The sequence below is a fragment of the Colius striatus genome, chromosome 4 (assembly GCF_028858725.1).
Source record: "Colius striatus isolate bColStr4 chromosome 4, bColStr4.1.hap1, whole genome shotgun sequence".
In the NCBI taxonomy this organism is placed as follows: Eukaryota; Metazoa; Chordata; class Aves; order Coliiformes; family Coliidae; genus Colius; species Colius striatus.
Window position 1 is genome coordinate 91,790,833 of NC_084762.1, and position 25,185 is coordinate 91,816,017.

The 25,185-nt window shown below is 40.3% G+C and overlaps 1 protein-coding gene across 1 annotated transcript in view; it reads right to left on the bottom strand.

The window, feature by feature from the left end:
- Nucleotides 1–1,258: 1,258 nt before the first annotated feature.
- The window catches only part of FAM135B (family with sequence similarity 135 member B), a 132,583-nt gene continuing 108,656 nt past the window's right edge, over nt 1,259–25,185 (bottom strand). Inside the window, exons 9-19 of the mRNA XM_061995282.1 lie at nt 21,777–21,932; nt 20,787–20,860; nt 16,646–16,800; nt 13,307–15,374; nt 11,390–11,556; nt 10,202–10,293; nt 7,527–7,624; nt 7,081–7,232; nt 6,198–6,308; nt 2,766–2,879; nt 1,259–1,464 (exon numbers count right to left, since the gene is read on the bottom strand). Coding sequence (XP_061851266.1) covers nt 1,259–1,464; nt 2,766–2,879; nt 6,198–6,308; nt 7,081–7,232; nt 7,527–7,624; nt 10,202–10,293; nt 11,390–11,556; nt 13,307–15,374; nt 16,646–16,800; nt 20,787–20,860; nt 21,777–21,932 — 3,393 coding nt within the window. The remainder of the gene's footprint in view (nt 1,465–2,765; nt 2,880–6,197; nt 6,309–7,080; nt 7,233–7,526; nt 7,625–10,201; nt 10,294–11,389; nt 11,557–13,306; nt 15,375–16,645; nt 16,801–20,786; nt 20,861–21,776; nt 21,933–25,185) is intronic.

A 25,185-nucleotide genomic window follows, 5' to 3' on the forward strand; every position in this document is an offset into this window, starting at 1 on the left:
AAAATGTCTAGAAAGGTATTGAAAGTTGTCACTTTAAACCTGCTAACTCCTGGATTAAAAAAATAAGTGGAAAAGTGAAAAAATACGAACTAAAAAAAGTGGAAAAAATGAGGTTTTTTCTAATCTCTTAAAAACAACTTGGATATCTTTGTATGAATAATGTTTAGATATCTCAACCATCTTTAACCATACAATAATTAGGATGCTATAGCACTGTAAATGGGCATAGTAAAGCATTAATAGGGCATTGCAGAAAAGCCTAAGAAGACATCCTGGTGTTTTAAGCTTTCCACAATCCTTACAACTCAACTTTTCCAGTCTATCTTTATACAGTTGGGTTTCTTAGGGATATCATTGATTAGCTTTTGAATTCCCTATCAGAGCAATAAACTTTAAAAAAATATAAGTTTTTTGGGGTAAATGTACTGAGATACAAATGTAAAAGTAAAAAATGTACCTGTAAGGTTATAACAAGAACAACGATGATTCTCTATAAATGTAAACAGAAGGAATGTTAGCAGATGCCACTGATAGTTTGCATGTAATTCAACAGACTCCTCTTCATTTTGGCAGCTTCTGACTCGAACAAAATTCTTCCCAAATTAAAGGGATTTTTTAAAGGATATATATCAAGATTCTTTTTTCATTCTCTGTTAAATATTTAACTCTTTTCCATTATTTGAATGTACACAAGTTACAAATTATTACCAGTAATGGAACCATCCAAATACATTTTTTCAACAAATGGAAACACTGAAACTTTAATAAATGTTTTTCAGATTTTTCAGTTCATCACAAAGGAAGTTTTAACCTGAGTTCATATATATCTACTTGTTTCTTCTTGGGTTAACTACCCCAAAAGTGCTTCAAATGTATAGCTTTGTTAATACATTAATAAGCATTAAACCAAGGACAGACAAGTTCCTGGGTTAATATCCAGGAAAACTAGGAATCGTATTTGTCCAATCACACTTAGAGAATTAGCCTTCTGATTGATTCTGTACTTCAGAAGTGGTTCATGTCTTTTTGTGGACAAAGAACATAGAAACTGAAGAGGAGTATTTGTTTCTTCCAAAAGCACCAATATTTGGAAGCATGAATGCCTTAAAGCCATAGCACTTTATTCTCTGGAACAGAAATGGAAATGGAGAGTTTGAAAGTCCCATTTGATCTCATTTCTAACACTGCGCTCTCTTGGCTAAGGGATTCTCCTCCACACAATTAAAAGCTTTGCCTGTGTTACCCTGTACTTCAGGCACTATTTGAAGTAGTTGAGTCCTGCCACAAGGAAAAACTTCTCCAGGAACAGTTCAGAGTCCAGCACAGCAATGTGGGCAGCCCGGCCTATCAACGTGTTGGCGGTGTTTGGCAGAGCATGGAACACGTTGTGTCTGATCAAAGTGCAATCCTTTGCCCCAATCAAAGGCTGGAGTAGGTTGTTAATCATTTCTGCATAAACAGGACCTGCAAAAGAGTTTAGATGTCACATTCATATGTCAAAGCTGTCAGATCACCTCTTTCCTTCCAGTATCATTTAATTACCAGGAAAATGGCAACACCACCAAAATGCAAGAGATAGCAGTTCATTTCAAAGACTTGTCACGTGCCAGGATGCTGTTAATCCTCTGGATGCACTGGTTATCTGAAGAGGTTAGCATAAAGAGTGGGATACCCCTCAGCATTTAGACTCTTTCCCTCTGTGGTAGAAGAAAACGGTCTTGTTTCGTTCATGGGAAGAGTATTAGACTGACATTGCCTGTGGATTCAAATGCAAAAGGATCTGGCAAGGCATAGAGGTCCACACAGAATTCCCTGAGTAATGTAGGAAGGACATCACGCAGATAGTTGAGTTTATAGGGCAAAAGCAATGGCTCAGGAGGCTTGTACTCATAAATGATCTACATTGAAAGTAGATCTGGCTCCTGCTAGGTCAAATATCTCCCTGAGAAACAACCACTGGAAGAGAGAGATGGGAAATTACTTTCCAATTTATATCTGAGGTAGGACATAAAGAACAGTAATTTAGGTTAGATGTGTGAGGGCAATCACGTCCATTATTGGACTGTGGTGTCTCTACTTTCAAAGAGCATCTCCATTTCTAGATAATCAAATATGTAAAACAAGTCTGAAATGACACTGAACATCACTTCTGGAGCTGGTGTGCAACTGAAGCCATGAAACATTTCATAAATGAGAGAGAGCCTGCTAATTACAAAGGCAATGTTTAGGACAACATGCAGCTCACAGGACTAAACCCCTGAAGGCATGAACTTTGATGTGCTTTACAGATATTATTACAAACCAATATGATTTGAGGTTTGTCTTTTAAATTATCTGGCAATCATCTAAACGCTATTGAAAACAAAAGGAAACCCCCCTGACTTCATATGTGTTGAGAGAGATTTCATATGTGAAGCAGAAGTGAGACAATGTTAGTGATTCAGTAGACTACAGAAAAAGGGCTTGTCAATAGGTAGTTCTATTACCATCACTTTAAAAAAAGTAAATTAGAGAGAAGGGGAAGAAGCAGTAGCAACCTTTGATTATGACCTGATTGAAACCTCTTTTCATCAAAGAGCTGCTTAAAAAGCTTGTTTTACTGATTTCAGTAATTTCCTGTGGGAAGTGAATATTTTCTTCCTTATCAAATAAACATGTGAGCTTTCATCATGCTGATGAAAAACCCACCTAATGCAATGATCTCAGCTAAACAAAATCACAATTCCACAACAGCTTTTTAAGTATAGAAAGGATCTTAAACATACCTGTGTGTCTGTCCTTAAGTGCATTTTTGCACATTTCTATTCTTGCTGAATGAAAGGGTACATATCTGTCTTGGGGTGAGGCCACTAACACGACATTTTTAAAGTACTGAAGACCTGTAGTAAATTCATTAAACACATTTATCACAATGAAGCACAGTGATCAAAATACATACAATGTCAGCATGAGTACTTCGTGTTTAAACACATTTGAAAACCTACAGTGCAAAACAGAATCACAGAATCGTTGTGGTTGGAAAAGACCTTTGAGATCATCGAGTCCAACCACTAACTTCACACTGTCAAGCCCATAACAATTAACAATTAAAACATGCAACACAAGTTTAGAAAGATTCATAATATCTTCAATCCTTCCTGCTTTTTCTGCTGACCATTTGTTACTTAACAATACAAATACAGATTAATTTTGTGTCAATAAAAAGTAAGAACCATCTCCATACACAAAATAAAGTGATTAAAACCTTAATCTTGCAAATACTTACACCTCTAAATATTGGAAACACATGTACAGCCCCGATATTGTCAAGGATTGGGTTTGGATAAATAAGTGCTCACAGGAATAGGGATCATGTTAAAAAACAACACAGTAAATTAGTATGATTTTTGAAGGAAATAGGGAGAGGGAGGAGAAAAGGAATCAAATCTACTACTGTTGTGTCATACTATTACATCAGGGTAGAGGGAGCCTTGGGATCCACTCCCTGCACTCAGCAGTCTGTTGATAAATCCACACTGCTGGTGCATGGACTGGAAACCAGGAATCCTCCCTCTTCTGTGAAGGACACGGACCACTGACAGAATGTGGAAAAAGACTCCCTGTCTGTGGTCTCTTGAGCCTTCCATTACTCACATGCAGCAGAAAAGTAGGAAAATGGACACAGATGATCTAGTCTACTAGTCACAGAATCACAGAATCATAGAATCTAAATGGCTGGAAGGGACCTTCAAAGCTCAGCCAGTCCAACCATCCTGCCAGAGCAGGACCACTTAGAGTAGGTCACACAGGAACTCATCCAGGTGGGTTTTCAATGTCTCCAGAGAAAGAAACTCAACAAATCATCTGGTTTCAACACAGAAGAGCTGGTGGGTTTGATTTTCATCTTTCTCTCTTCCTTAAGGGAAAGTGGCTCAGAAACAAAGTCTTTCATTTCTAGATTTTCACAGAAAAATTGATCATCACCATGCCAAAGAATCCTGTCTGAACTAAGCCTGGCTGAAGCTGTCTATCATTTTCTTCTTGTGTAATCAAATGAACTGAGTTTCTAACTTCAAACTGAGGCAAATGGTAGCAGAAGCAACAGTGAGTGTTACCATGTCTAAAATCTTATGTGAAGAGGTTCAATAGGGAATATTTTATTCTTTCAAGACAAATACAAAGAATATTTAAAGAGATTGAAAAGTAGCAGTGGCTTCTACTTTAAGAAAGTCAGAAATTGTTGAAGGCTTAATAAGATATCTGGAAAAGTAGGCACAACACATCTGATATTCCTCTCTTTGTAGGTGTATTAGGTCAGTGTGGCAAGGTTTTGGTAGAAGCTGCTTGAAGCTTCCCTTATGTCCAATGGCTGTCTCCAAAATTAGTCTGCCACAGGCCAAGGCCGAGCCCATCAGCGATGGTGGTAATGCCACTGGGATAACATATTTAAGAAGAGGAAAAATCTGGTGCAAAACAGCAACCAGAAAGAGGAGTGAGGATATATGAGTGAAACACTCCTGTAGACAGCAAGATCAGTGTAGGAGGAGGTCCTCCAGGGGCCAGGGCAGAGATTCCCCTGCATCCTATATAAGGAGTCCTCCCACTAAGGAGGGAGAAACAGAAAAATATGTGATGAGCTGACCACAACTCACATTCTCCATCCTCATGCATGTCTGGGAGAAGGAAGTAGACAAACTTGGGAATAAAGTTAAGCTGAGAGAAAAGGGAGGGGTGAGGAAAGTATTTTCAAGATTTGGTTTTATTTCTTGCTATCTTACTCTGATTAGATTGGTAATAAATTAAGTCAAGCTCCTCAAGTCAAATTTATTTTGCCCTTGATGGTAATTGCTGAGTGATCTCCCTGTGCTTATCTCAGTCCATGAGGACTATTATACTTTTCCATCCAGCTGAGGAAGGCAGTGATGGAATGGCTTTGGTGGGTAGCTGGCATCCAGCCAGGCTCAACACATCACTGTAGGGTCTTTCAATTACTTTTAGACTTGTCCCCTGCTCTAGCACCCTGCTTCTAAAACTCAGTATGCCAGCTCATATGTTCACATCTGATCTTACCTACTACAATTTTTCACCTTAAGCATCTACCTGGATGATTTTGACTTGACAGACAACCCTCTTCACGTTTAAATTTCTGCTTTCTACTTTTGTAGCTTTTTTAATAGCTTGTTAGATCCCCAGTCTATCAGGGTAAGGAACAAGAGAACCCTTTGTCTCACAATACATGCTTGGGGATTCTCTGCTTGGGCAGTTACAATGTGAGCTTCTTGTGAAGATACAATTTTATTTGAACATGACAACAGTAAAGTGGTCACCAGTTGTAATCTGTAGAAATGATAATTAGGGAATCAAAGGGAAAATTCAAATCAGGGAATTAAAATAATACCGAGATACAGCAGCTTCCTCTCATTGATTACACTATAAAACAACTCCATGTCTGTCAGATTAAGAATCAAGGAGTTATATTCATCTTAACATAGTCTTTGCTTCCTATTATTAATGTATCAAAGTAGGGAAAAACAAATCAAACACCAAGTAGTGACCTTGTAACTACATATTTAGCAGCAGTTTGTTCACACACAATGTTAAAAATACATTTTAAAAGACAACATTTGCTTTCACAGAAGGATCATGCTTGCTTTCTTTTCATAAGAAGAGACTGATTTATTTCATTTATTCATGACACACTAAAGAAGAGATAAAAATATCTCTTTTTAGGCATCATTTTTCCAGTGTGAGGCCATCTATCTCCCTGTGTAGCACAAAGCTGTCTCAATAGACATGAATAAAATTTGCTCTTCATCTCCCAGAGTCATATTTCCTCAAGACAAGAGATGTTCAACTTAAACAAATAATAAAAAAGGAAAAATGGTTTTCATCTAGTCCCATAAATTTAGCAATGGTGACCTGTCAAGAGTGGTACTTCTTGCTTCCAGAATATAAACTTAGGTGTATGTTTCGTACAGCATTGAGGTCTTCTTTGGTGCTGCTAACACCAAACACACTCATTGATAACTGATGCAGAAAAAGTAGGTAGATAAGATACTAGCTTTTAGACAGAGCAGTACTCCTCCAAAGCAAGGATGTTTAAAGAAAGATCATTAACAAAATGCAGATCTCCTTTACTCCCTGAAGGATGTGGCAATCCAGCAACATCCTTCAGAGCAGCCTTTGATATTTACACAGCCACATTAGAGCCTACTCACCCGTTTTTTGGCTGAGCTGGTACAGGAAACATTTGCGCAGATCTGCGTTGTCCCTGAAGGTCAGTTGCAAAAGTGATCCTGACTTTTTCAACTTCTGCATGAGCCATAGACCTAGAATGAAAATCAGTGTATTACTTTACCTTGTTTGCTAATTATCAACCAAGAAGAGTAGAGACATGTGTGTACAGTAAGGGAAGCACTGTAACTTGATATGTCTTCGTGTCTTCTTGTATTGCTAAACAACAGAGAGGAAAAGTGGACAGAGTCATAATTTAAACTAAAAAAAAATTAGATTTAAACCAGATATAAGGAAGAATGTGTTCTTGTTAAGGGTGGGGAAATGCTAAAACAGGTTTTCCAGAGAGGTTCTAGATACTCTATGCCCAGAAACATTCAAGGGGCTCTGAGGAACCTGACCTAGTTGAAGATATCCCTGCTCATCACAGAGTAGGTTGGACTAGAAGACTTTTAAATGTTCCTTCCAACCCAAACTACTCATAGGATTCTATGACTATCCATGTCATGGTAGTTGAATCAGGAAAGTTAAACTGTGGAACATTCCATTCCCACAGCACTGTGTCTTCTTCAGCCTTGGAGATGACTCTTTTTATTGGCAGTATACAAAGAAGAGAAGAATACAGTGGAAGCAAGGTAATCCCTCACTGCTGCACATGCTTGGGTTTTCCTGTTAGCACTATGTTGAACCTTGTAGTAGATACTGAAACTCCTCCTATTGCAATTTTCTTTAGGTGAGTTTGGAGTCTTCAGAATTTTCCTCAACATCAGTGTACAAGTTATGGATTTATTGATACCTCCACGTGTTGCTCTCTCATGCACTCTGCCATGGACTGCAGCCAGTCATAGCTTTCCCATCAGCTCTTACCTGTACTAACCAAAGTACTGTTGTTGTAAAGTGTTCCCAGATGAGGCCCAGAGAGGGACAGGAAGGTATGTAACTTGTTGAGGTAATAGCGAAACCTGGGGCGAGTTAGTACAGATCGAATGATGACATTACCAAGGGAATGTCCAATAAAGCTGTTGGTAAAGAAAGAACTATATTAACACAAAACCCACCTGTACATTATTTAAATGAAACATAAGAGTGGCATAAATTGCTCTTAAGGGGACTCTATCAGGGCTTTCACTAACATCCCTTAACTACCATTTCATGTTTTTTTCAGTCTAGTTAGTCTTTGATCTATGACTGTAAAAATTCATCTCACTCACCTAACACACATGCAATGGCTTTTGACATAGGGCACTACTGGAAAAGCTCATTTCACTGAATGTGAAAGGCAGTTACAGACTGTTACCAAGCAGAAGGCTTACCTTATTCGGGATATGGAGAGGTTGTACAACTGGATGTGCTGGATAATTTCATCCAATAGTCGGTCAGTCATCGTATCAAAATCAGCAAAAGTATCAGTCTGGGGACAAATGGAATGATTTGGGGAATTAAAATGTATTGTACTTACTGCAGACTGATGCTGTTTTCAAGGTAAAATGCATGCAGAAACTTTAATAACCAGTCCAAATTTTTTTCATATGTGCTCAAATGGGAAGAGGAGGGATTTTTCTCAGTCCACATCCTCTCATTTGTTCTCCTTTGAAAGCATGAAGTTTCAGTTTGTTGGCAAAAATCTTCCAACTAACATTGCAAAATTACTCAGGTATTTTCTTTCTCACAGAGCAACAACAGTAACAACAATACCACATGTCAACGTGGGTCACATACGTATCATGAAAGTCTGTTTAGAAATTCACTGTCCTCAGTGAGCTCATAGCTAAGGTAGGCAAAACTTTCTGTCATAGAATCTTTTCTACTCTATATTGTATCTTGACTTTAAGAAGGCACCTGAGAATTCAAGCTGGGACTACAGTAATCATGCACTTCATAAGGCATGGAAATAGGGTCCTCTAGAAGAGAATCCATATTTTAAGAGTATTAAACTAACTCATGTGGTTGCTTCTCTTTCTCTATGGACTGTGCCTCTGACTTTGGCAAGTGTCATGATGGGATAAACCCAGCCTTGCAATTTATTAATAGTAAGATTAACAGTGATTTAGGCTGAGTGACTCCTAAGTGTGATCTTGAAGCAGGCTGCTTTGACACTGGTGAGAACTGCTAATGTTCAGCCACTCTAGATACCATCCACTGCACGTGGAAGAAAAGCTTTTCACATTTAGGATTTAACAGAATATTATAACAAAACAGTTCATAGCATTATACACTGACACACACACTATGCTGGTGCTAAGGATGCAATCACAAAATTATTTGTCCATCTTAATGAATCGCTTTGTGTTTGTTCTTCCACAGTTATCAGTAGCAGAAAGAGTGCTAGAGACAAACAATTATTCCTTTGCAACGGTACTGCCAGTTGTGATAGAACAAAACAAATAATACATTGTCCAGTCTATGCAATTGTAGTCAGATCTTACTGGGAGCTGTGTCATTTGGCAATTCATCAGGACTCTAAATCAAATTCCTAACTAATGAGATGCCACAAAAACAATCATCAAATGTTGGAACAGCTATTCAGAGCAAATATATCAGTAATTAATGCTTCTGTGACACAACACATCTTGCTAATTGCAGCTCTTGTAAAGGAAAACATGAGCATATTCACTTTGCAATGTGGTCTTAAAATAAATGTTCTCATAAACTACAAACAGTCCACTAACCTTCTGCCTGTTTGTTTTGTCTGCATTGATAATTCATGATTTCCTCCTAGGCTCATTATCCCAAATCTTTTGGGTTGTTTAAAATTGGAAGAATATCAACCTGAGCATTAATCATAAACAAAGCAAATCAAGCATCACATTCCACCTGGTTATATCTCCATCCTTTGGTATCATCTCAGCCTGATTGATCTTGTCAAATGTGTAACAAATTAATGTCTAAAAGGGTGTTTTTCATTTTCTTCTGCAAGGAAAACCAGACAAACAACCGATTTCTTGGGTCATTTTCAGTGTGGTTCTCAGAGCAGGGAAATAAGGGTCATATGATGCTTTACAGCTTCCAAATAGTCTTCAAATCACACTTGTTCTACTTCCACTCCCATGGGAACTTCCTCATCTTCCCAGAGTATAAGAGCACTAAAAGTTCCCATTATGGGCTCTTCGTTATGTTAAATAGAGATGTTGTCAAACATTTCATTGTCTGAAAATACGAGAAGAGGGTATTTGATCTTCAAATCTGAAGTAGTCTTCTCATTATTTTCATCTTGTGTTCACTGTGCAGACCTTCAGCTGACTGAAATGTGCACTGGAAGGTGGCAAGTTCATAGACTAACACCAGCTAGACACTTCAGTTCAGTTGAACAAAGAAGGTTGGAAAGTTTTGACTCAAGTTTCTCAGCTGCTCATAAACCAAAATGTTTCTGACTAAGCACTGGAAATTCTTGTCTTGTACATAAAGTTAGGCTTCTGTGTCATAAATATGGGATCATTACAGAGTAGAGCACAGAACTCTTTTCTGAATCTCTGCCTAGACTAACAATGAATATTTCTGGAAGACTTTTCCTTACCATTCCAGGAAATAAATCTCAAAAAGTATTGCAATAGGAGAAACAATGGCTGAAGTAGTAAAGAAAGCTGACAGCAGTTGCTGGATGTTCCATGTCCTCCAGAGAATTTGATATTACTAAACGTGTTGCTTTCTGCAGGTGCTGTGCTGCCTGGTATCCAACAGGCAGAGATAAGCAAGTTTGCAAACTGACAAGAGAAATCAATTTTCTTCTTGTATAGCCTAGTATTACAGGTGCTGATGTCATTGCCTTTGACTTTAATGCTAGAAATAGTTTCTGATGGGTTTGAACACTCTATGAAATTAGACAGGAACAGGACCATGCCTTCACACTAAATATGACATAAAATTCCCTGAATTCCACAGTACTTTGGCTTCATTCAGATGGTGAAAAGGCTTTACTGAAGGCCCTGTTTCAGCCATGTCAACAGCTTGTAGCAGATCTAAAAGGAGACAGAAATGAGCTCTGTACTACCTGATTTCTTTCAGACATGAGGAAGTCCAGTTTTCCACCAGGAAGTCCCAATTCTATAAAAGTCTTTACCAGCCGCAGATCTGCACTGTTACCTAGAAATAAGTGTTACTTTGTAAGATGTAGTTCAACAGAAAAGCAACTAATAAACAGTCATTTTAATGCATCCATCTTCCTGTAAGCCTTGACATCTGAAAGCTCTTGCTAAGTACCTCTAAGACAGTTCACCACACCATATGATTGTGCATTGAAACATCAGAAGAGCACAAATACCCACAGCCGGATCTCTCCTCCTCATCTGTGGAAACTGTGGGGAAGAAAGGGCAAAGATCCATCCCAGGAACACTCTGTCCCCTGTTTGCTGAACAACAGAGCTAAGACAAAAGACAAAAAGCTGAAGCCTGTCATTCCACCTTCACAACTAGTGAGGCTGCCATGGGACACTGCAGCCCTGCCAGGGACATCAGCACACATGTTGGGGTATAGGGCTGTACTTTCAAATGCAGAGTAGCCTGACACTTTGTATTCCCAATCAGAGATAATGCTGAAATATTGCCAGGCTCCTAATATTTTGGGAGAGGCCTCATTCCATACTAGGAACTCAAAAATCTTCTGATTTTTTTTGTGTTGGAAAAGGAGGTTCTCTCAATTTGTGAGAATGACATTCCTGTCACTGAGATACTGAATGGCAAATGGTTCTTGCTCAAATCAGCAAGTGTTTGTTTTCCATCTTTCTGAGAATATCTGGGATTTCAGATCATCTAACCCTCCTTCTCTGTAGTTTCAAAGTTAACTTCTGCACTCTTCCCATTGGTATCAGTAATTTGTCAAGAGAAGTGGCAATTTTAAACATATCTATTTCTGCTTAGAAAGCATAGATGTAAAAAAATATCCAGGCTATGCTTCTTCTGCAATGAATAACGATTTTTTTTCTCTCATCTTATTAAAGCCAGCCACTATCTACTCTATAATAGTTTTGAGGAAGTTGAAATAATGTCTTCATCTTGGTGACACATTGCAGAACAACTAAATATCTGTGGAAAGACAACGATTACTGCAATGTGCGTCTCCTTTACTCAGAAAACTGATGCACTTTGGTGTCAATTCTGCTAAAACAACAACAAGAAAAGTTGCAGCATGCACTTGTTTACACCGAAAGGATTTGAAAACAGCAGTTCCTCCTGGCCTTACCATCCAACCCATGGACACAGACAACCAGGTGAATTCCATCTTCCAAATTTTCTTCCTCTTCCTCTGGTGGAAAATACGGGATATCAGAAGCTAGTACAGATAAGTCACTGTACAGAAAGCCTTCAATCTTCATTTCTTTTTTAAATTTTTCCTTGGCCTGATAAAAACTGGAGAATAGATTAATTAATCACAATAGAACTGGGTGTTCAGAAACAAACCTTCAAGGTAGAAATGAGGAGACAGATATCTGCGAGCAGCTTTGAAGTAGAGATCTGGATAGTATTCCTTACCTATTCTGAGAGAAATTAAGGTGCAAGGGGAAAAAACCCTGTTTCAGAGTGATTTGTCTACATACAGCCAATAACTAAAGCACCTAACATCTACAAGAGGAAGAAAGGATTTATAAAATGCCATTTTCTGGTGGCCTATGTGACTAACATACAGAATTAGCACTTTTGCATCTTAACCATGTCATCAGCCTTACAGGTACTGAAATGTATCATTTTGCTATCGTCTTATCCATTTGTAGGCAGGTAGGTGTCCTCCTCGTTCCTTAGACTGTGAAGTTAAAGCACACACTTCATATAATAAATATTTTTAGTTTAATTTGGTTTCAGGTTCTTTTGCAAATACTCAGTAGCTAAGAGAAAGAGTAGGTCAGAGCTGAAAGAATTAAGCTACCCTCTTTTTACACAAGGCCTAAAATTTGACATGAGTTCACCCTGAAGCATTCTGATGGCTGAAGATGCCAAAGTCTTGAGTGATTTTTTGATTGAGCAGAACTCATCCAGAGCTTTTAGGAGTTAATAATCACAACAAGTGTACAATTAGGTAGAAAACTGGGATGGACCTAATTAGGACATATAAACCTTTAAAGCTCAAGACCACTTGATATAATGGTGAGCAATTACTTACATCAGCTCTTCTGACTTGAAAGGGACACAAGAATGAAAATCCAGTGTTTGGTCCATGGACCTGAAGGCTCTGAATTCATGTGCATGAGTACATACTAAAATATTTGCTTCACAAAGTAATCTGTACTTAGATTAAGCAGGATTTACGGCAGGGATTATGAAACCAACTTCAAGATGATTTAAAAACACACACAAAAAAGAAAAGAAGGCTTTGGGTCACAAATGTATATCATAGAATCATAGAATGGTAGGGGTTGGAAGGGACCTTTAGAGATCATCTAGTCCAATCCCACTGCAGAAGCAGGTCCACCTAGATCAGGTAGCATAGAAAGACAACATTTTGAGCAGCTGAATAGGCTGAGAAATTATCTCAGAACAGCAGAAACACCGAAATATAACGGAAATATTCAAGTGTTTATCCTTTAAATGGGCCACTGTGACATTAAGGCCTTTAGGTGATGCATTCACCACAGACAATGAAGCAAGAAAAATCCAAACCAAACCAAACTCTTCTCCAGGCACTCAGGTTGTCACTTCTCCGTTTTTCCATTTGAGAAACTGAAGCTGAGAGTCTATCAGCCAATTTGTGTTCCTGCTTAATAGTTTAGTTAATGAGAGCAATTATTTAAGCAGAAGAGAAAAATAAGCTATGGCACTGCCATGGTGAACTAACTCTCTGGGATCAATACTCAAGTCTGAGTGGCCTTGACTTCATGAAAGAGTGTCAGATCTTTAGATTTAGATACCTAGATCCCACTGTTTTTCGTGATGATTGAAAACTTAATATCTGTGCCAATCTTGGCCTCTGTGTTTTCATCTCTCCTGTCTATTTAATTTATTCTACATAAACCATTTGTCTGTTTGCATTATTTGTATTGTAATTCCTCAAGCAACAACTGTTTCTGATTGTAAGCTTCCAGTATTGCTTACTGTATTAGTGCCCTGAACATTCTCAGGGTCTCTTGGCATTACAGTAATGAAGAAACTAATTAGACAATCTTACTTCAGCATCCTTTCATTGTTCTCTTCATCCATCTCGTTTGAATTAGAAGAGACAACTCCGAAGGAGCCCAGAGGCTGGCGTGTGATGGGGGACACAGCCTGCTTTGCAGAGAATCCAACCATAGCAGGAGTCTCTTTGAGCACAGAAGAAAAGGGAAGACATGTGGCTGTGCAAGAGACAGACAGGTTAACCACATCAACAGCCTTTCTGCTTTCCAGAGCTACTCCCTCCGTTGTTACCACATGAATCCCAGTGCCATTAGCTACAAGTTTATGCTCTTGACTGTTGGGTTCCTGAGGATATTCAGCCTGATAGGATCTTGCAGTGGGGTCTGCTGAGGCAGGTGAGTCGTTGAGCTCAATTTCTTGCAACCCCTGCATTTCTGCATACACTGCTGCACTCTCATCAGCAAGAGAGCTACCACAATCTGCTTGCATTGAGCCAAATTCAGTTGAAGTTTCTGAAGGAACTGGAACAGGATAGCAAAAATCTGGTACTAGCTTTATGCTTTGTGAGAAATTGTCTTCTCCTGAACTTCTACTAGTAGAGTAAAAGACTTGTTGCATTTTTAAACTGTCCGGCTTAAATTTATCCTTTGGTTCCTCAAGGCATGTATCAAACTTAATTCTGTCCGAGTAATCACAAGCCCTTGGAGTTTTTAAGCTGCACTCACTATTGATCTCTGGTGACTGGTACTCAGAGACATTACCTTGGAGCTGCTCTGCACAGGTGAGTGGTCTTGCATTTTCCAAACTACAGTGAGTCTCTGGAAGACCTTCCTTCTCCTCCTGCCCTTGTAACTCAGTGTTACTGCTACTGTGTGTGATGGAGGGTTTAGGATGTCTTCTTGATTCTACTTGTTCACTATCAGCGGTGATTTGACACTTTGGAAAGTCCATGATTAATTTTCCATCTCCATCCTCTGTTTCCATGCAACTTTTCAAGTTTCCTCCAGAGTCTCCTGAGCTTGCTTCACTGTGTTTGGATATATCCACCTCCTCTGTAGGCTCTTCTGGGCTACTGATCTGAGGGGCTGAGACAGATTTGGTCAGTTTGGTAAGTTCCACTTCTCTCTCCTCTTCCTCAAAAGGCAAAGAGCTGATGGATGTGAGTGATGCTTGGATCCCACTGGGCAAGCTGGTATTGCTTTCCGTGTGGCCACCCTCCAGGGAATTGCGGTGGATGACGTGTCTCCGCACCAGGTGGTGCAGGATCTCCCGATCTCCCGGCAGCTCCAGCGCCCGGCTGCGGGCGTCAGACCACGCCACCGAGCTCGGCTCACTCTCAATGCCTGAATCAGATATGAGAGAGGAGGATCTTTTTATAACCCCTGACATCAGGGTAAATTCTTCACACTCTTTGCCCCGTTGCTCCTTTGGAAACAACTTCACTTCACAGCTGTGTGCAGGCAAAGCCTTCATAACGGGGAGCAGAGCCTTCGCGTCTGGAGCTCCTGTATTGTCAAGGTTGGTTAATTCATTCAGTGCAAGCTCAGATGAAGTGAAATTACTCTTGAGATGACTAGATTCCTCTGTTTTCTGTATTTCAGTCCTATCTTCCAAGCCAGCAGTCCCACACGCACCACACTCATACTGAGCACTGACAGTTAACGTGGGCTCACTTTTGTGGGAATCCTTATTGCTAGGTTCTGTATCTCCAGAGGTAACATCTCCCACAAGTCTATTCTCTTGTATTAAAACTTCCTTGGGTGTTTTAAGATCTTTTGATGTCCATTCTGCATTGCTTGGTTCTGAGTCAGAAGTAGTTTCCTTATTTGAAACAAAAATATTGTCATGTTTCCTTTGGCCTTCTTTGTTTGCTGTACATACCTGAGATGTGGAGTGCTGGTTTAAACCTTTAGCTGCATAAGCAGCACCTTCAGTACTGCTGCATATGCAGGAGGGATTCCTGTTTATCCTGTCAGTGTGTATTAGCAAGGTACCTTTCCCAAAGTCTCCTTTCATTACAACAGTGGCATCATTTGATGCAAAATCTTCGTTGTCGTGCATTACATCCCTTTGTGTATTTGCAGGAGCCTCAAAAGCTGGGAAAACTCCCAAATTCTGATCTGAAAGAAAGAAAAAAATAAGTGGTGACTACATGAACACAGCTAATTACCCCAAGATGATATGGAACCTTCAGAAGTGATCGTAAGGCCTGCAAAAGTATATCTATTTCTATTACATAAATTAGACATACATTAGAGGCAGATTACAAATACAAATGCCAGAGTGTATTTAACCAGAATTACACTTACTAAACAGTTATAGTTAGGCGGAAGAAGACAATAAGATTTAAATAAAATAATACTCAATAAGTAATAAAAACTAGAATAATAATCACTAAAATATACTTTCCTCAGTATAATTATATCTAAACTCGTAGGTGAAACAGATCTGACACTTCTATGTATTCCTGCTGTCATATGACATCATCTATAATGCAGCTGCAAAAAAAAGTGTTGCCCCATCCCTTTGACATACATCTTTCAAATACTTGTAAGTATTGATGAGATCTCTCCTCAGTCTGCTCTTCAAGCTGAACAGTCCCAGTTCCTGCAGCCTTTCCTCATAAGAAAGATGCTCCAGTCCCCTGATCATCTTGGTGGCCCCGTGCTGGACTCTCTAACAGTTCCCTGTCTCTCTTGCCTGCAAGTCAGTTTAATACTCAGCTTAATAGTTTAAATATCTGTAATTATATTTTGGGCAGAATTCCAGCAGTTGGGTGACTCTGGAAGAGTGGAAATTTTGGACCATGGACCATTTTCTACTAGATTGTGGTCACCTATAACATTAATATATATTACTTTCCTCCTAATCCTAAGAAATGATTGAACAGAAAAGAGAACCAAGGACTATGAGGTTTTACTACAAATCTGCAGAACTAACTAATTTTTTAAGTAAGAATTCGACTTGGGTACTCAAGGGGAAAATATTTCCTTTGGGAAGCAATGCTGCCTTTCAGGGACATTGTGCTTTTTGTTCAGAGATTTCTTACCACTAGATGTCACACTGGGGATGAAATTCCTACTGCTGCTTCTTCCTTTACATTTGCACTGTCACAAAAATCCCAAAGATTTTGTTTTCTTTCTAGATTTTGTCTCCAGCTTTTGTAACTGAACAGCTTACTCTGGAGATGAAAAATAGGAAGCTACAGGAAATACTCTACTGTGATACGAGGCAAAACAGAAGAAATCAGTGATGTTACACAATATATCACACTCTGATCTAAGTCAGAGACAGCCCAAGGAGTATGAGATCACTTACCCTGGGCTAAGGAAGCGTGCCTCCCTCAGCTCAAACTGCTTCACAAAGCTGTACCTTGTGGTGTTGCACTCACCTTTGCAAGGCATGTCCATGTACCTATCTTCAAAGATAACTGGGAGTGTATTCCAGTCCCCATCGATGTCAAGGCATTCTGCTGGAAGCGGGGGCATGCTGGTGAAGTACTCTGAGTTACGGATTTCTGTTGAAATCTGTCCGTGACTTTGGATCCTGGCAGCAAAGTACAAAAGGAATTGAGTGCTTGAATAGTTACTGTGCAGGTTCTACATCAGCTCTCCAAGCCCAGCAACGAAGCTGGATGTTTGGCAGAGGGCAGAGACAATGTGCTTAAAAAGAGAGGAGGCAGCATTTCATGATGAGGGAGTACCCTGTGCTCCTAGGTTTCCTGTGAGTCGATTCCTGTTTCTCAGTTAGAGATACAACTTTTACTCTCCCTCACTGTAAAAGCTCTGCCTTTTTGAAATTGTTCCAGCTGCTGCTCTCACAAGCTTCTGTTATGTACCTGCTGTCCTCCCAGGGGCCACTGCAGCTGGTGGAGACTGGATCCCACAGCTGCCTTTCCAGTCAGGAAAAAAGGTTTGTCGCTCTGGCTGTGGCAAGGTTTTCAAAACCCAGATGCAGGAGGTAATAATTAAAGATTTGGTTGAGCAGAGCAAGGAGGGACAAGGCCAAGAAGGATGCAGGGCACCCCTCTGTCTCACATATCAATCCTCACAGTACTGTGGTATTTCACACATATGTGCATTTGCAAGAGCTAAAGAGCTTCAGTTTAGCCATTACCTGTCAGCAGAACTGGAGTAACTGCCTGTTTCCATCATTTGGGCAACATTAAATGCTACTTGGTTTTCATCAGTGAATTTGATGTTAAGGTAACACCAAAAAATGCGTTTAGCTGTAATAAATATAATCATTGTTAGTCCTGATGAGCTTTCCTATGTAAGTTCCTCAAAAAAGGAGGAAAACCTCAAATACAAAGTTTGTTTATTTGTGTTGACTGATGAATTAGTCTGTTTATCCTAAGGAATAAAGAGGAAGGTAACAAGCTTTTCATAAGTGGTCAGCTGAAAGCAATTCTGCACAGATCCCATGGGACAGCTCAGGGGTACTATATCAAATTATTGGGAAAAGATAGGTAAGCATCATGTGGCAGTTAACTGGAAAAAAACCCCATAGTTTAGGTATTATGAAGCAAAACTCAAACGGAAGGTTTGTAATTCATGCTAGCATGGATGATTCCTGTGACCAGACCAAAATAAGTTGTTCAGACCAGCACACCAGCTTCAACTTCATAACATAATTGTTTCTGTCTATCATTTGCTTTTACCAGTTACTTTTTTTTTCTTAAAGCTAAACAAGTCATTGGTTGCTAAAACATGACTCAGACAAGGGTCACAAACAGCTAACTGCTCATTCTTGCCTACAGCAACACTTGGCTGTTTACAGTTAACTCTTTGCACCATAACAAAGTTCTCAGTGACATATTAATTAACAACATCAGTATTCTGTTAAAGTCCACATGTAAAAACAGTATACTAAACTTGCTTTAAGATCAATCTCTGGCATAGAAGATCATAGAATCATAGAATGGTAAGTGTTGGAAGGAACCTTTAGAGATCATCTTGTCCAACCCACCTGCAGAAGCAAGTCAATCTAGATCAGATCACACAGGAATGCATCCAGATGGGTCTTGAAGACCTCCAAGATAGGAGACTCCACAACCCCTTTGGGCAGCCTGTGCCAGGGCTCCCTCACCTTATAGTGAAAAAGTTTTTTCTTATGTTTAAGTGGAACTTTTTGTGTTCCAGCTTCATCCCATTACCCCTTGTCCTATTGTTAGATACCAGACAAAAAATGGATGCCCCAGCCTCCTGACACCCACCAATATTTATAAATATTAATAAGATCCCCAAAAGATCAAGTATTGATATTGAAAGGTGTGAGAGAAGCTATTTTTTCTATAAAATATTTGTAGTCTGTGTCACCCTTAGAGGCTCCCATCCCATGCAAAAGCCAGCCTGTTGGAAATGGTGTGTCCTCTTCTGCTGAGCAGTCAAATGCAGCCAGGTGTGGCTTCACACAGAACTTACAACAGTACATGAGGAAAAAAATAGCTCGTCTGGCAATCAGGAGGATGCAGGGTGAAAGCTGTTACTGTTTGAGGTGGTTGTACAGCATCTGGCATACTGAGAGCTGATCTCACCTGGAGATTCTGTGAACCCAAATGAAAACCCTTAGTGCCGCCCCAACATTAGTAACACCCTTGCAGACAAGATGCTGTTGTTTCAACTACATAACAAAAGCACTTCATGCAATTAGGTTTCCCTCTGTGCAGGGTTATGTTTGCTGGAATGGGGTCACAAGTGTCTCTGCCCTCATCCTAGGACCTTGACATGAGGTTTTCCTTGTACGTAGCTCACTTAAGAGCTGACATGGGAGGACTAAGGGAGTACAGCTGGGCCCGTGCAGCCATGGTGCTGCTCCAATTTAGCAGAACAAGGTAGCCTAATATAACCCATCCGTTAATGAAGTCATGGCCCTTTCCATCAACTCTGAATCAGCCCTAACATCCCTAGTGACAGCTCTGAGAAAGTAATTTATTCTTTGCACTAGGTCAGAAGCAGACATACCATTCCAGCCTCATTGTGATGACAGGACCTGATGTCATGGCCTTTAAGCCCCTTCTGAAAGATGGGTTTCCATACTGGTAATGTTGTAGTCCCCCCATGGTGACAGGTTGTTACAGTGGGCAAATAGTCTGAACACCTCTCATTACTCACAAATTAAAATCTGGGCATCTTTATTTGAACTCTGCCTTCAGAGGTCAGCTCTCATGTATCACCCATATGCTCCACTGGCATCATGTGCTAACACTGAAGGCAGGATTTGCCCTGGTGCAGCTTCAAAACTGGTTCCTCACACCACCTATCTTGGTTACAAGCAAGAAGTGGGAAGCAGAAGGAAATAATTACCTTTCCAACGTTTTAGGTCATATTTTTTATGAGCACAGCCAAGTGTAACATTTGGTTTCCTGGACTGTTTTGTACTGTTGATTCTCTGACAGTTATTAGCCCTGAGCTCGTATCACTCTCACAGTTCCTCCAGCTAATGTGATGGTGTTTCCCATGCCTGTCCTTCCCTGCTGCATCTACTGAATATCTACAGCTTAGCATTGTCTGTTTAATCATAGAATCATAGAATTGTAGGGGTTGGAAGGGAATTCTGGTGATCATCTAGTTCAACCCTCCTGTAGAAGCAGCTCCACCTAGATCAGGTCGCATAGGAGCATGTCCAGGCAGGTCTTGAAGATCTCCAAGGAAGGAGACTCCACACCCTCCCTGGGCAGTCTGTGCCAGGGCTCCCTCACCTCAACAGTGAAATAGTTTTTTTTATGTTTCAATGGAACTTTCTGTGGTCCAGCTTCATCTCCTTACCCCTTGTCCTGTTGCTAACTACCGGAGAAAAAAGGGATGTCCCAACTTCCTGACACCCATCCTTTAGATATTTGTAAATGTTAATGAGATCCCCCCTCAGTCTCCTGTTTTCTAGACTAAACAGCCCCAGTTCCCACAGCCTTTCCTCATAAGGAAGATGCTCCAGTCCCCTGATCATCTTAGTGGCCCTGCACTGGACTCTCTCTAGAAGTTCTCTGTCCCTCTTGAGCTCCTGTCTGCATTTAAAGCTCTTTTCTGCTGTAGGGCTGGACTAAACACCAAAAAAAATCCATGACCATCTATCTCCAAAAAAGTGTATTAGTGATGGTGTAGGCAAATTTGTAGGTGTTGGTTGCTGTCAGCAGTTATTTCCCACTGAAAGTACCATTGCTGTAGTGTGCTTTGGAAGTTAGTTGAAGGTCTAAAAATTCCTTCAGCCTGCCCTGATGCTGTTGTTGTTAAAGAGAAATGTAGCTAGCTGTGATTGAGAAGAGAGGTGGGGAAAGTGCATCTCCTGTATCACAGCCCTAGAATATAGAAATCTTGAAACTAATAAATAGTATGATCTAAGTCACTTGCTTCTGACCCAGATTTCAGTGGGTTTACGATATGGAGCTAGAACAGATTCAGTGGCTTCTCTCAAACTAAACTTCTTCATATCCAGCAGAAAAAGGCCTCAATCTTGAGGGTAAACTGCTTTAACCTACATTTTCAGTCATACCAGTGCTGGGGGTGGTGGAGGAGGGTGGTTAAGGGGCTACTTACAGGCCTTCCTGGAATGTGAGCACAGCGACTTTCTGGTGCTCAGTGTAGAAGAAAGCTTCTGAGAATCTTCTCACCTGAGGGAAAAAGACACAAGTTAAACCTAAGATTTGCTGAAAGGTGCCAAGTGCAATCAGACTATTAACAGAGCAGTGACTGTCAGGACCAGATTCCTTAGTGTGCTCTGTCCGCATTGCACCACTCTGGAACAGAAAAATCAAAGAGCATTATCCTCATGAACTTTCCCAGCGTTGTTGCATATTTTGCTGGCAGGTAGGAAGTGTCTCTTGACAGTCAGTCAAGATTTGCTCACATGAATCTTCTGACCACCTTCTAAAAATGGTGAAATTAACTGTTTTCCCCTGTATTCTTAAAGTGAGGAAGATCTTTTTCTTTCCCACTGTGCAAATTATGTAGCAGCAGTGGAGTGAGTTACTCAATGAGAACAATTCATAACTGATTATCTCTTCTATGGCACTATCCCCAGTGACTCCTAAGAGAGTAAAAGAAGTCTTATATATCAGCCCAGAGGAGAATAAGTCCTGTCATGGTAGAAATACATCTTTCAATGTCATGATACTTACAAATGAGAGCTCTTCAAATGTCTTCACAGACATTAGACGTGTTCAGTGTTGGATAATCAATTACAAAAGAGCCACAGATCTGAAGTGGTTGGCAGAGCACAGAGTGTGAAATAAGCCATAAAAAATTCAGTGCTGCTATCTGCCCTGGAATAAGCTTTGAGTTTAAATTAATCAAACAACACAGGACCTTGGGTCTCATAAAAACAACAGCCTTCATTCCAGAAACTGAAATCTGTAATGTACATCCTTGGGCTTCACCTCTTCTTCACCTCTTGTTCTGCTCATCCCATTTCAGGTAAACGCTCATATGGTAAGAATAGTATTGGAAATATATATTCAGATAAATCATTAATGTCTAACAGGAGATTACCACTATTGAACTTGGTTTTAACTTCTTAACTTTCATTACCCTTAGCATGTGATGTTCCTGAGTCAGATAAGCTGTGACTTCTGGATGAAGAGTTGCGACCTCCAGGAACTGGGTCCATAGCGCCAAGAGGTGAGAACAAAGCCAGGCAAGGTCCTTGCTTATCTGCTCTGCTATCTTCTCTGGATTGCTCAGCAGCTGGAGGAGAGAAAGGGTATTTTGAGATAAAGGAAGTGTCATGAGAGAAAATCACTTTGTATATTAAAGTCCTTTTAGGAACAACAGCAACAACAAAAAATATTTCACTTAGTTTAGAATTGTTATTAAAGCTCCTATTTTCAGGCTTTTTACCCCAAAAACAGCTGCTGAGATTTTTGCTTTTACTCTTTAAAAGCCACATATTTTAGTGCAATGGGTCTCAGCTACATAATTGGAGAGAAAGAAACGGGAATAGCCTCAATTTTTATAGACATGTTACTGCAGATATAGCAATTGGGGAAAAAATATTCCAAATTATCCACCAGATGGTGCTGGATGTTCTGAAATAATAAACTGTGGCACTTCATCTCCTTTCTAACAGCAAAAGAAACACTCCCACACCAGATGGGTGACTGGTGGGGTGGGGGGTGGAGGTAGGGGGATGAATGAACAACAAACTCCAAATCAAAACACTGTGTCCTCAACACATGATGAAAACAGACATCCCAGAGTCTGCTCTCTTCTAAAGCTCTGTAGCCCAGGAAGTGCATGTCAGCAGCCAAGTCTCTGCATATCAGTCTCCCTGGTTTCACAATTTCTTTAGCAAGAGATAGACATAGCATTTTATTTCCATTCTTTGGCATGATGAGCACAGAACTGACCCTTCATGTATTCCTAGGATCCCTACTCACTTTCCTGAATCCAATACTACTACCATAAATAGTACCAGCGGAATTGCTTGTCAGTTCTTGGCTAGGTCATTTTTTGGTTAGGATTGTAGTCAAGTTGAACATCTGTGCATTTTTCACATTTTATCATGATGCAGGTAGCTTCCAGATTGATGACACTGCAAACTAAGCCATGATTAAAAGCAAGTTGTCTGCGTGAGAGAGAGAGAGAAGCAGAGAAAACGCATGTGTGGGTAACAGATATTATCACTAAGTTTACATTTTTTGGGTGCTATGACGGTCCAGCACCTTGTGCCCATTCTGACACTGGAAAAATCAGGGGAGTATGGTAGGCGAAAGATCTTTGCTGAATATTTCTCTTCAGAATCAGGGCACTGCTTTATTTACTGCACTCAGTGTTATATGATATATGTCTATATAATATACATTAGACTGAATGGCTGGACTAAGGCCAACACTGTGAGTTTCAATAAGGCCAAGGGCCAGGTCCTGCACTTGGACCACAACAACCCCCAGCAGGGCTACAGGCTTGGGGAGAAGTGGCTGGAAAGCTGCCAGGCACAGAGGGAGCTGGGAGTGTTGGTTGGCAGCAGCTGAACACAAGCCAGCAGTGTGCCCATGGGGCCAAGAAGGCTAAGGGCATCCTGGCCTGGATCAGGAACAGTGTTGTCAGCAGGAGCAGGGAGGTGATCATTCCCCTGTGCTCAGCTTTGGTGAGGCCATGCCTCGAATGCTGTGTCCAGTTTTGGGCCCCTCTCTACAAGAAGGACAGGTGTTGGAGAGGATCCAGAGGCTGGGCTACCAAGCTAGGAAAGGATTTGGAGCACATCTTAGACGAGGAACAGCTGAGGGATCTGGGGCTGTTTAGCCTGGAGAAAAGAAGGCTCAAGGGAAACCTTCTCGTTCTCTACAACTACCTGAAAGGAAGCTGTACTGAGACAGGGGTTGGTCTGTTCTCCCTAGTAACAAGCAATAGAATAAGAGGAAATGGCCTCAAGTTGTACCAGAAGTAGTTCAGGTTGGATATGAGGAGGAATTTCTTTGCTGCAAGAGTTATCAGGCATTAGAACAGGCTGCCCATTGAGGTGCTGGAGTCACTCTCTCTGGAGGGGTTTCAGAGATGAGTGGATGTTCCCCTGAGGGAAATGGGCTGGTGGGTGATAGGGCTGGGACAAAGGCTGGACTCAATGAGCTTAAAGGTCTCTTTGAACTATTATTCTATGTCAATTCCTTTTTTATGTTGTTTTACTTTAGTCAGTAAGAGACCTCTTACACCATGAACTGAGCACAGACTTAAAGGAAGATGCATTATTAATGCAATCCATTGTAGGAATTAATGTATGATGGCTATTTTTCTAGTTCATTGGATCTTGGAAGGAAGGAAGGAAGGAAGGAAGGAAGGAAGGAAGGAAGGAAGGAAGGAAGGAAGGAAGGAAGGAAGGAAGGAAGGAAGGAAGGAAGGAAGGGTTGTCCCCTGTGGCTGCATCTTTCAAGACCCACACAGGGTAGTCTGGCTTTAACAATGCTGTCACACAAAACAAATTGAGAGGGTTTTGGGAGGGATTATTTTTGATTACTTGTTTACAAATAAGTCACATAATTAAAGAATATTTCCCTTCCACTTTCCCCTGCATTGAATATCTCCTATGTTCTTGGGTTGAAAGTAAACTACAGCAGGTTAAACTCACTTGTTTTTCCTTTGTTAGTATTTAATTTTTAGAAATGGCCCTGGTTCTTTTAAGACAATGCTAATGGGAAACAAACCCCACAGGCTTTTCTCTGTATGGTTTTTAATAGCATTTGCCTCCTTTATAAAGGATTGTTTTTCATATCTTCTGCTGAAAACAAATGGTTTCTGTTCACAAACTCCTAGAGGCAAAACACTGGGAGAACATGGCTGATACTGCTCTGTGGTCCATCCAGAGGTAGGCATGAATTCAGCATTTACACTGCAGTGACAGTCAATGCTGTGCCTATGTCCTACCAATATTGTACAAGATCTCAACACTTGTGTTTTGACAGTCTCTGCAGATTCACTCTATCATCAAATTATGCACATATGGATATGAATCCATCATTCCAGGATGCTAAAGCAAAACCTTTTCATGGCATACAGGAAAACAAAAGGTTCTATAACACCCCAGAGAACCAGCTGTTATAGATGTTTTGTTCACTTATCTGTTGCTACTCTCTTCCCAGCAGTTTTCAGGTAACAGTCAAAGCAATCTGGCTTTCTTAATATTGCTGTGCAAAACAAGTCAATAAGCTTTTTGGGAGAATAAGAATTAGATGGGAACCAGAAAATATGGAGAAATTAATATTGGCATTTTCTGATGTATGCAAAGCTAATTTGGACTTTATCAGACTCACAGAAAAGAAGTCCAAAGGAAACTCTAGATTGTGTTTTCTCACCTCCTATATCCTTACAGATTCTATATCTGGTAGAGTTGAGCCCAATCACTTCATTGCTATAAATCAAATTTATATGAAACCAGATTTGGTGCAAAATACCCAAATCATTACTTAAAATTAAGCAATTTGTCATTTCTAATGTTTTTCACCCA